Genomic DNA, 12,119 nt, shown 5'->3' with positions numbered 1-12,119 from the left:
AGGACTGAGTCTTTTAAAACTGCACTGATTTTTTCCCAAATTTCACATGATGGGTCCTGAGCTCAAGGAGCAGATGTTCATCTATGTTTGGATACTGCATTTTGATGTATTCCCACCAACAAGCTATTATCTGAACTGAAAACATAAGCCACATGAAGAGATTCACACACCTTCTATGTCCACTGGGGTGGACAGACAGACCGAAGGTGATTTGGAAACACATCTAGCCATTTTGATGTGTATGACACCATGCAAACATGATTTGAAACATAATGAGGAAAACCAACCTCACTGGATTTTAAGCAAGCAAAGCCTCAGATGGATGTAGAGAAAAGAGAGGGGAATTGATGTGGCCTAGTGGCAGAGCACCTGAATTGCATGCAGAAGTTCTCAGGTCCAATCCCTAGCATCTCCAGGGAGGTCTAGGAAAGATTCCTGAAGAACTGCTTCCTGTCAGTGTCAACAGAACTGAGCTAGCTGGACCAATGGTCTGACTCAGCAGAAGGCAGCTTCAGAACTGTAAACTGTTGTGCCAGCAAAATGTTGAATAGTAAGGGTAACAGGAGGTCTGCAACAATACAAAACACAAAACATCACAAAATATAAAAATTAGATAAATTTTAAAAATAGGCATAATTACTAGCATTCTTTCTTTTTGTGATATTCTTATGACTATTCTTTTGACTATGAAAGAGAGCTTAGGAATACAATAACGTTGTGATCCCAGATAACAAAATGCCACCATTTAGAAAATAAAATTCTGTAGAAAAGAAAATTGCACTCCACAGTTTTCTGGATTGTAGTGAGCCTGGGGAGGAGCAGCGTCTGACTAACGGGTGGAAAAACATTGCAGGTTGGCACCCATGGGCAGAAGCAAAGCTAATGTGTGAGGAAGCTCTGTTGACACTGAAAGTTAAGCAGCCAGGACTTGGCATCCTGGAGAATAAACACTCTGTGCTTCTCCTTCAGCTTGCAGTTGGATCAATTTTCAGTGCAAATCGAGCTTACCAGGGCTCACTCAAGATGTCTTTCTGCCTGAGGCCAAGGAAAAGATGCTGCTGCTCCCTACCCCTGCATAGTACTAGTCACAGAATCCAGCCAACCCTGTGCATGCAAACAGGTGAACAGTCTCATGCACATGGACCATTTGACCTCTAACATGTTGCTAATTGGACCTCTGAGTTTGATGGGAGCCAGCCTTTCCAACAGCATTTCCAAATTCCATGCAGCCCAAATTCCATGCATTTATCTTTCTTGCTGGGTAGGGGAAGGGGGAAAGTTAGGAACCGCAGCCAATTGCTTTGGCACAGAGCTGGTTGCATTTACCTGCTGAGTCCTTGCTTGCTTATCAGAAAGCACATTGCTCAGAGATTCTTGGCTCACTCAAACTTCATTTTGTGTTGAGTTTCTAGACACAGGTCTGCACTTTAAAGCTCCGTGTCCAACTGCTTCCCCACATACACTTTCTCCAGGAAAATGCGCTCTTTACTGCTGATTTGGAGCAAACAGCAACCTTCAGAAAACCTGAATTGCCTTTTGTTGAGATTCAGTGTGGAGCTGCACATAGAATGCGCAAGGCAAACAGTAAGTGTAGATGAAACTTCTGCTCTGAAGCTTTTTTCTCTTTCAGCATTATCTGTACAATTCCATGCACACTTTCCTGGAAGCTACACCTTACTGAAGATGCTAGTTTATTTTGCTTATTTTCCATCCCTCTTTTGCACACATTCTTCTCAGATTGCAGGAAGAAATAGCTGCACACTTTCTAGCCAAACTTTATGAAGGGTAAGCTGGGAGGGGGAGCATTCTCTCTCCAAACAACTGCACTGGGAATGGATTGCTTAAACACCCTCCCTCCTTCAGTCTTTTGCCTCTTATTGGTTGTAGAGACTGAGAGACGCATGTATGCTCTCTACCAGCCCAATGCTCCTCTCATACAAAGCGGGAAGCTATGCAAAGACTTTCTCGATGGTGTTCATATTTCAGTCTTGGAGTGATGTAAAACCAACTCTCACAAAGCAGCCAGAGAAAGAAGGGAAGGTTTTGCCTGGAAGGTTTTGCTCCTGCCTGAGGGTGGACACAACTTGGTGTGTAACCAGCCTGAGTTCAAGCACTCCCAGAGTAAGTAACCACCTGTCTTCTTTGTGTTTCCCATAAGGCTTTATGTTATCTAGCAATGTGTGAAGAAACTGCTTTGCATGGAGGGGAGGTTTGCTGTATAGAAATGTCTGAATAATAACAGTGAAGATTTAAAGGGTATTTAACACACACAAACTTTTGCATCCATGCTCAATATGGTTCCTTCGTGATTTCTGTTTTAAAATAAACATCCTTCTGCAGCCTTTCAATTGAAGGGCTATGGCTCAGTGTCTGCTTGCATACAGAGCGTCCCAGGTTTCAACCATGACATCTCCACATAGAGCTGGGAAAGTGACCATTGTCTGGACCTCTGGGGAGCTGATGCCTGTCAGTGTTGATCGCAGAGAGCTAAAATGAAGGCTCTAGGCTGATGGTGCCTGGTTTAGGGAGAGAATTAAGCTTTTGCCTTCACAGCTGTGACCCTAGAGTCCTGGGACAAAAGTTGAAGGCAGACATTGCCTTCAGACCCTCCAATCTTGGAAGCACAAAGCTGGTTGCTTCAGGGGACAGCATGCTGGACTCGACTGACTTTTGATCTCTTCCAGCAGATCAGATCTTAAGCAATAGTAGACCTGGAATGCACCTGCATCCTGGGGGAGTGCTGTAGCTTAGTGGTAGAGCATTTGCTCTGCACACAGAAGGTCCCAGGTTCAATCCCTGGCACCTCCAGAACGTCCCCTACCTGAAACCTGGAAAGCCACTGCCTGTCAATGAAGACAACATACCATGTTAGAGGGAACGATGCTCTGACTCCATAGAATGCCATTTCCTGGTTTCATCTCCTTCATGAGTAAACTAGAAAGGCCAAGGATGTAGTTTGCACGTATGCAGCTTGTGATTCTGTTGTGTTTTCTCTTTCTTAAAAAAAATAAAAATAGGCTAGCTATTGGATGATGTGACACACAAGACTCCAGTTCCCAAGAAGAGTTCACTGCACCCCAAATCTCCATCCTGGGCACCAGCATGCATTCCAGGGACAACGACTCCACCCCCAGCCCCACTGAGCAGCCTTTGCAAGATCTTTACTCCTCTCCAGCCAACGTCTCCTCCCACTGCCCTATCTTTGTTTCCAGTTACCAGTTTGTCCTCATCCCAGTCCTCTACTGGATCATCTTCATCCTCGGACTGGTGGGGAACAGCATGGTGGTAGCAGTGCTGTGTTGGCAGCGGAGCCCGAGGAAAGTCTCCAGCATTTACATCGTCAACCTGGCTGTGGCGGACTTGCTGGCCCTGACCACACTTCCTTTTTGGGCTGCATACTATACGTATGGGTACAACTGGCTCTTTGGCCCAGTGATGTGCAAAATCACCAGCTCGGTCCTTTGCCTGACCATGTTTGCCAGCATCTTCTTCATCACCTGCCTAAGCCTGAACCGCTACCAGGCAGTTGCCCACCCATTCCAGTCCCAGCAAGGGACACTGCAGCAAGCGTCCAAGACTGCGCTTCTGATCTGGGGACTGGCGGCCCTAACTTCCCTGCCAACTTTCTACTTCCGCAACACCAAATACATCGTAGAGCTAGGTGTGACAGCCTGCATCATGGCCTACCCATCAGAGAAATACTCCAGCTGGTCAGCTGGAACAGCCTTGATGAAGAACATCTTTGGGTTCCTGGTCCCCCTCATCATCATTATCACGTGCTACCTTTGGATCAGGGTGCACCTGATGAGAGCTCAGGGGTTTGGGAAGAACCAGCAGATGAGGGATAGAGTCCTGAAGCTGGTGGCCACTGTGGTGGTGGCTTTCTTGGTCTGCTGGCTCCCCTTCCACATCCTCACCTTCCTGGATGCCCTTTCCTGGATGGATGTGATCAGCAATTGCTGGGTCACCTCTGTCATTGACGCAGCCCTACCGTTTGGGCTCTCCATGGGGTTCGCTAACAGCTGCATCAATCCTTTGTTGTACTATGTCATCAGCAGGCAGTTCCAGGAGAAACTCCAACATTTGTTCAAGCTGAGGCTCTATCAGTTCAAGGGGAAAACCTTTGCCCCAGCAAAACTTGCTCCCCCAAAATCACGGAGTCCCTGATGGGGACAGACCAAAGCAGAGTCTATGCGAAGCCACAGACACACCTACCCTGGGTGCCCTGAGTGAGTGAGCAGCATCTGGAAACTTTTAGGAGGAGGCGGCTGTGTTCTTGCTCGGTTTCCTCGCCTGCTTTTTACACATCTCCTGGAACAAACTGTCCAGCAAAGACTGTGCTTTCGATTTCTTGAACTAATTTTGACTTCTTCATGCATTTTACTTGCTCTGTGTTTTGTTTTTATACATTGGGGGGGGGGGATGGGACAGGGTTTGACTTACCGTCAGTAAACATTTGGGTGACATTAAAAACCCAGTAGCTGTTTGTGACGAAAGGGCAGCACTTCTGGCTTCTAGATGCCATCAGGGGGGAAAGCTGGCTTACAGGAAATGCCAGAGGGAGGGAGGGAGGGAGGGAGGGAGGGAGGGAGGGAGAGAGAGAGAGAGAGAGAGAGAGAGCAGTATGTAGTCATTTCTGCCTTTGAAATTCCGGTAATGTCCGGGAAAATCCGGACGTATGGCAGCTATAGCGTGTAGAGCAAGTGCACAGACAGCCCTCTTGCTTTGGATGTGCTAAAACAATAAAGAGTCTTGTGGAATCTTAAAGACTACTGGGTCTACTATGGCCTCAGCTTACATGGATCAGTCAGGGCTGGTCCAATACATTTTGCTGCCTGAGGCAAGGGATAAAATGGCTCTCCATCTCACCCCATTCCATTTACAGAAGCCAGCTAGACTGGTTGCTGAATCTTAGTACCCACATTGACAATGGGGCAGTGTCTCCCCCATTTCCTGGGGGCAGCAAGTTTGTTGGGGGTGTGAGGATGCCAGGGTGCACTCCCTGTTCCCATCTGCCAACTGAAGCAGCTGCCTCACTATGCCTCATGGTAGAGCTGGCCCTGAATATAGTCCACTTCATCAGATGCTTGAGGTGTTATCCTGAGTTATAGATATACATACCTTCCGGGAATGGGAGGAGAAATTCAATTAAGTTCTCATTTAAAAGCAAACCTCCCTAATTCACACTTTCTGGGGGGAGGGAAATGCAAGAACTGAAACACAGCCATCCTTTGAAATTAATGTTGTATATTTTGTGATATTAAATCTCTGCTGGGATTCTCTCACCAAAGAGGACTTGCCCTAAACCTGGATTTTGGCATCCAGAGATTTTCCTTTATAACTATTTTATTTTACCTTGCAACCAACACGGACCACAGTAGAGGAAGAAAGTGCTAAAGTTTAACACTTCACCCCATCTGCTGCAATCCCAATTATCATCAGCCCCCTCCCTGCCCCTACTGCTAGGTAAAGGTAAAGGGACCCTTGACCGTTAGGTCCAGGCGTGGCTGACTCTGGGGTTGCAGCGCTCATCTCGCTTTATTGGCCGAGGGAGCCAGTGTACAGCTTCCGGGTCATGTGGCCAGCAGGACTAAGCCGCTTCTGGCGAACCAGAGCAGTGCACGGAAACGCCATTTACCTTCCCACTGGAGCGGTACCTATTTATCTACACCCCTACTACTAGCAGCCTGCTATTCATGGGCGTAGCCAAGGGGGCCCAGGGAGGGGAAGCTGCCCCCCCATCAACAAATATCGATAAAAATACATAGCAAACTAAGGTTCTGTCCCTCCCCAACAAAAGGCCTGCCTCCCTTAACAAAAATCCTGGCTATGCCCATGTTGCCATTTGTGTATTTTTTTAAAAAAGGCATGCACATTAAGTGCAAAGATGTGTTTAATGATGTGTCTTCTTTGGACCCTGAGAATTAATTTTGTCACTCAGAATCAAGAAGTTGCTCTGAGGAGCATAATGAGCAGCTGTTATGATGTCAGCCTCTGCCTTTATCTGTAGCACCTTTTAATGAGAAGAAAGTCTAACGAGCTGCATTCAGAGGAGGGAGGTTGTTTTTTCTAAAGCAGTCAGAAAAGTTGCTTGTTTATGCACTGTGTGCACAACTAGTAAACACCACTGAGGACAGCATGTTCTCCCCTCCTCACTGAACACATTGCAGCAGCAAAGTATTGGCTCCATCCAGGCTACTCATCCATGCAGACGTGATTTATTACTGCATCTGTAGAGGAATGCACAGCTTTGTTGCCACATGTCTCCAGCCAGTTGGACACATCTCTCTTTTGGCTCCTTCTTCTCTGCTTACACACACACACACACACACACACACACACACAGCCTTCTGATCATTACGAAAGGCCTTTCTGCAACATTAGGACTAGCACCAGCCACACATAGCATCATCATCTTTGGACATGATCCAGCATGCACTTAAGCTCAGTGATTTCAATTGCTGAGATGGTGCTGGCACTTTGAAGACTTAGGTTACTGTCCTAAACACATTTGAAACACAATCTTAAACATGGTTACTAAGTCCTATTAAGAAGACAATAGGAATCCTGCACCTGGATCAGGCCAAAGGCCTATTTAGCCCAGCATCCAATTCTCAAAGTGGTGAACCCTAATGGGATGCCTACAAACAGGGCATCTCCCTGCTTGCATACAAGAAATTGCCATTCCAAGGCAAAACTGTTCCTGATAGTGGAGGGAGAACATGGAATGGGGCCTACGTCTGAGTAGATGTATATTCTAGGATTGCACTGTGATTGTGGCCAGAGCTTTTGTGGACAAGAAACTTCTGGTGATGTGGGCTCTGGTCCACAGAAGCTTATGCTGCGATACATAACACCTATTGGGTGCTAGAAAATAACTATGTTGCTTTTGCTGAACAAGATTAAGACAGTTACCTCTCTGTGAAGCTGTGTTGGAGGACTATAGCTCTCTTCACACAGAAGGTCCCTGGTTCAATCCCTGGCTTCTCCAGTTAAAAAGATCTGGTAACTGGCATTGCAATATCTTCATTAAAGTGTAAATGGGTCAATTACCTATTGAAACCTTTTCATATGCAGAGTGAGCAGCGTTTAGTAAGTGAATGTTGGTTAGAGTAGACTTCTTGCAAGTAGCGTCTTCTCCACAGAGGGCTATAGTCCTCCTGTGAAAGGAGACATGGAACTGCTGCCTCTCTTTGCCTCTTCACTGATCACTCTCTACTCCTTGAAATGTCTAGTAACACATCCCATATGTACAGAAGAACTGCTAACACAATCAGCATTCTAGCTAATGCTGCTGCGTAAAACCCACAGCCTCTTCCCCTGACTCTCACAGATCCAGAGTCAGATCCTGACAGCAAACAGGACAGCTCCAGGACAGAAGAAAAGCCATGCCCAAGAGACTGCTCTACCTCTATCTACATTCCTGAACCAATGGGAGGGGGGATGACCCAGCAAGTCATACACTCGCCCTCTGTTCTGTTGCTATGATAAACCAATTCCCCTGCTCTCTTATTATAGGCATTGGGGATGTGCTAACTCAAGACATGGACCATGATAGCACTGTGTCATTTAACCCATTGCTCACCAATGCCTTTTTTCCATTTCCCTAAGCTGAAAATAGTCACAGGTGTCCTTCCTCCATCAGACACATTTTGAGATGCTGAGGCATCTAGGAAGGTTACAGAGGCTGTGTGCCACAAGAGATCAAAATGCAAAACCTGCCCTGCAAGCCCAGCTCCAGCGAACCATTATTTGTGATTGCTAAAGGTCTTGCAGTGGGCTTTGGCTCCCCTTGTTCTGTTTTTATCATGGCAAAAGTAGAGCCTTTCTCAGGAATTTTACCCATCCAGCTGTCCAAACTGGGGTTGATGGGGTGTGAGTGAAGGAAGCAATCATTTATAGTCTTGTCTTCAGTGTGGGATGAATCATGTTTGGACTCGGGTCCCGAAAGAGCATCCCTTGAGAATCTCTCTTTTTTGTCTTCATCCTGATAATGAAGGCTGATAATGGTGCTCATCCCCACCAGTTGTTGCCCCCAGGATGGACTGGAAACAGCAGGCCTAAAACAGCTGATCCTGGGCAAGGCCCCTTCTTAGGACTCCGCAGCCAGGTCTCATACCAGGAAGGCAGTTGCTCTTTGAAGAAAGGAGTTGCAGTGTTGCAGTTGTCCTGATGGTGCCCAGGCAGACGCTGCAATGAGGATTTCCCCCTTCAGTCTTGCTACTCAAAATAGTGAATCTGAACTCTGAGGGTGCTTAAGAACCGATGAAGTTACTGCTGAATCAGGTCAGAGGCCCATCTAGCATCCTGTTATCACATTGGCTCAACAGATGCCCCAAAGGGAAGCCCACCAGCAGGACCTGAGTTCAAGAGAAGCACTCTCCCCCGCTTGTGATTACCAGCAAATGTTATTCAGAGGCAGCAAGTGGAGGGAGAAGACTGCCATTGACATCCTCATCATGAATTTGCCTAATCCTCTTTTACAGCTGAGGGCAATAGTTTAACTATACTCTGTGGGAGTAAGTGCTTTCTTTTATCTGTCCTGAAACTTCCAGCATTTAGCTTCATTGAAGTCCATGAGTTCTGGTATTATGAGAGAGAGGGAGGGAGGGAGGGAGGGAGGGAGGGTAAGAGAGAGAGAGAGAGAGAGAGAGAGGGAGGGAGGGAGGGAAGTGCTTCCACATCTGCCCCCACCCACCCACACTAACCCTTTTTAAAAACTCAAAAGCCCTCCCCTCATAGGTATGATGCTCCAGTCCATTTATTGTTTTTGGCTGCACTTTTCTTCCAGGCAGTCTCTATTCTTGGTGGGATCCAATCACACATTGGCAAATTCATGTTGCACAATTAAACCTGGTTCAAAACTTTTGCACGAGAAACCTGCTTCACCAGAATTGTACTTTTCGGGATAAGTAAAGTGATGGGGAGATGCATTGGAAAGCGGGATAACATTTGCTTGACACGTTGTTGCCTGATATTGAAGCCATGGATTCTGCATCTGGTCCCAGTCTCAAGATGAATGTCAGGAGGGTTAGCTGACATTCCCACGAGGTCCTTTTAGGGGCTATGCAGGACTCAGGTTGCACCAACATGCTGGGAACCAGGTGCATGACAGTGGTGGATATCCTGTCTCTGGAAGCAAAAAACTTGTCTCTTACCCAGGTCTCTTTGCATTCATAGGCAAAGCAGACAGGTTCCTGGTACTATATAGGTGGAAAACTGGAATAAAGAGAAACAAGGTTATTTTCTATGAACAAAAGGCACATTTGGATGTGGAGAATATTGTGCTACTTTTCCTGATTCTAATGTGAGTACTTCTGTCCCATTTTCTAATGTTCCTTTCACACTGCAGTACCTCTTGCATTTTGGAATTGTGCCTTTTTGATCAGCATTTGATCAGCAATAGACCTCCAGGTATAGGACGGTATATAAATTCTAATAATAATAATAATAATAATAATAATAATAATAATAATAATGCAATGAATCTCATTCAACCCAGTGGGTGTGGTGTGGTACATCAAATAATGTTACTGGACAGTGAAAACAGTAGGAAAGAGCTGAATGCTGGTATACTGCCCCATTTAAAAAACAAAAAACTTTACTCACATGCTTTTTGGGATAATGGGGCTGCAAACAAGGCTTTTTGAGAATCAAAAAACATGGAGATGTGAGCTTAATATGCGCTATATTCCATTAGTTCCAAAGGTTGCATCTACTTTTTCACATGTCCATGGGCTTAATCAATTAGAGCAGGGGTTGGCAAAGTTTTAGTGGCTTGGGCCAGTTCACGGTCTCGCAGACACCGCGGTGGGCCGGAGTGCAAACGCTATTTCTTGCACTCCTTCGGGCGCAAAGGAGGTGTGCACAGCTTCCCATTGGCTGCAGGAGTTTCCTGCAGCCAATGGGATGCCGGCTAGCATCACGGAAGGCTGTCCCCACTCTGCTCCATGCTGGCTTAGCGCAGCATATGGGAGCCAACCAATCGGGTGCCGGGGGTCCCTGAGTGGGCGCTGGGTGTCCATTGGCCGGTTAAACGACCCCCACGGGCCGCTTGTGATCTGTGGGCCTTAGGTTGCCGACCCCTGAATTAGGGAATCCTTATTTCCTTAATAAGGATTTTGGATTTTGTGTATGAGGAAACCTTTCAATGATAGGTGGAATAAGAGGATAGTTGTTATTTTTTATATTTAAAAAGGATGCCAAAAAGACATTTGCAAACAATCAATGTAACTGTGCTACCAGGAAATAGTCTCTGGATTCCCACCCCCACCCCCCACTTTGAAGGAGTACGGTGTGTGGTTTCTCCAACAAACCTTATCTGGGAGTTTTGGAATTTATTCAGAGACATTCTGAAGTGCTTTGCTCATCCCTGTGTATAAAAAGGAAGATAAGACAGGGTTTTATACATTGCCAGTATCTTTGAAAACCCAAAACAAAGCAACGCTTTGGACAAAGGGGATGTTAGCTATTTATGCACAGTATAGGAACTCTCAGAATCCTAGAATTGCAGAGTTGGAAGGGATTCTGAGGACCATCTAGTCCAACCCCCTGCAATACCTGCTCTGAGTGCTCACAGAAATGAAGGGAAGCCGGCGCCCACCAGGGCAAGGGCCTTTTCCCCAGCGACAATCCAGCTGTGCAATATCCTGCTAGGGAAGCTCCCAGCACCATCCTTGAGGTTCTTTCCGGCCAGCTGGACCATTCTGTTTCCCAAGGCCTTATTGAGTCATAGAAAACATTTACGTACTGCTATATCATTAAAAATATCCAAGCCATTTACGATAATTGCATGCTGCTTAGTAGAACACAAATGGCTTACAATAAGTTTAGTTTGTGTGTGTGTGTGCGCGCGCGTGTGCGTGCGTGTTAACTTTGGGGTGGTAAGTCTTATCTGCTGGAAGGAGAAAGTGGAAACCTCTCAAGAAGGATATGTGTGGCCTGGCTGGGTCACGGACAGAAGGCGGAGTGCAAGGACTGGAAAGAGAGACAGACACATTTGTTTGACTGTTTAAGGAAGACGCTGTAATCTTCACCTAAGGAAAAACTAAACCCATGCTTGGATTAACATGTGAATGTAAATACTTTGCATATATCCTTCTTTAGCTATATGTTCTGCATGTAAAACGTTTTGAATATTTTATCACTTTAATTTCAAGAAAAGAATCAGAATTGCACATGATTTGGCTTCCTAGCTGCTACTCTGCCAGCACAGTATGTTGATACAATAAATACGAAGAAAGAGAGGGAGAGAAAGAGAAAGTTCGAAACACACTTCAAAGACTGGCACAAAGAAAGAAAGAGAGAGAGAAAGAGAGAGGAAGAAAGATAGCTGGCTAAGCAAAGCACTTCATATGGTGAGGTAAGCTGCAAACATGCTTATTAACTTTCCATTTTGCTCAGGTCTTGATCAGTTTGCTATCAAGAAATTTGCTGAGGAGTTTGAAGAAGGCACAGTGAGTGGGAGTCTGAGAAATTAATTAGTGAAACTCTGAAACTTTTTACTCTTTCATGTGAAAAAGAAGACAAAGAAGATAAGAAGCGGTTTTATATATTGCTGGTATCTCTGAAAACCCAAAACAATGCAATGCCTGGGACAAAGGGAATTTAAGCCAATTATGCACTGTGTGGGAACTCTCAGAATCAGTAGAGTTGGAAGGGACTCTGAGGCTCATCAAGTCCAACCCCCCTGCAATGCAGGAAGAAATGGGTGCCCTGTTAATGCTGGAATCCTTGCTTTCTTTTCTTTTGTAAAAGCAAACAAACATAAAGGATTCTTCTTACACCAAATCCGGGTCAAAAAAACAAAGGTAAAATAGACACAGCAATATTAAGCGACTGAAAAAAGAACTTCCAATTTGTAGGTATACTTTTATCATAAAGATGAGCCTTTGCCAACCTGGTGTGCTTCAGAGGTTTTGAACTGAAATGTCATACTCAGTTATCTCAGGCTGATAGGAATTGTAGTCCAAAACCAGACTGATAATCACGTTGCTTTTGAAAAACAACCAGTGGGGCAATATCAGAAGGTTTGCAGATGGTTTGCAGAGGATGCTTTTTAAAAATTATTATTAAGACAAATGACTGAAAGGGAGCATCTCACCCCTCAAACAGCCCAG

At 45.6% G+C, this 12,119-nt stretch overlaps 1 protein-coding gene across 1 annotated transcript; it reads left to right on the top strand.

The window, feature by feature from the left end:
• Nucleotides 1–1,882: 1,882 nt before the first annotated feature.
• AGTR2 (angiotensin II receptor type 2) lies at nucleotides 1,883–5,309 on the top strand. Its single transcript, XM_083595307.1, has 2 exons — nucleotides 1,883–2,121; nucleotides 3,018–5,309. Exon 2 carries the CDS (start codon nucleotides 3,103–3,105, stop codon nucleotides 4,165–4,167), a length of 1,065 nt encoding a protein of 354 aa, XP_083451433.1. The 5' UTR covers nucleotides 1,883–2,121; nucleotides 3,018–3,102; the 3' UTR covers nucleotides 4,168–5,309.
• The last annotated feature ends 6,810 nt before the right edge of the window (nucleotides 5,310–12,119 follow it).

Source organism: Podarcis filfolensis, assembly GCF_964270895.1.
Source record: "Podarcis filfolensis genome assembly, chromosome: Z".
Taxonomy (NCBI): Eukaryota; Metazoa; Chordata; class Lepidosauria; order Squamata; family Lacertidae; genus Podarcis; species Podarcis filfolensis.
Note: the sequence above shows the minus strand (reverse complement) of the source record. Positions and strands in the feature narration are given on the sequence as shown.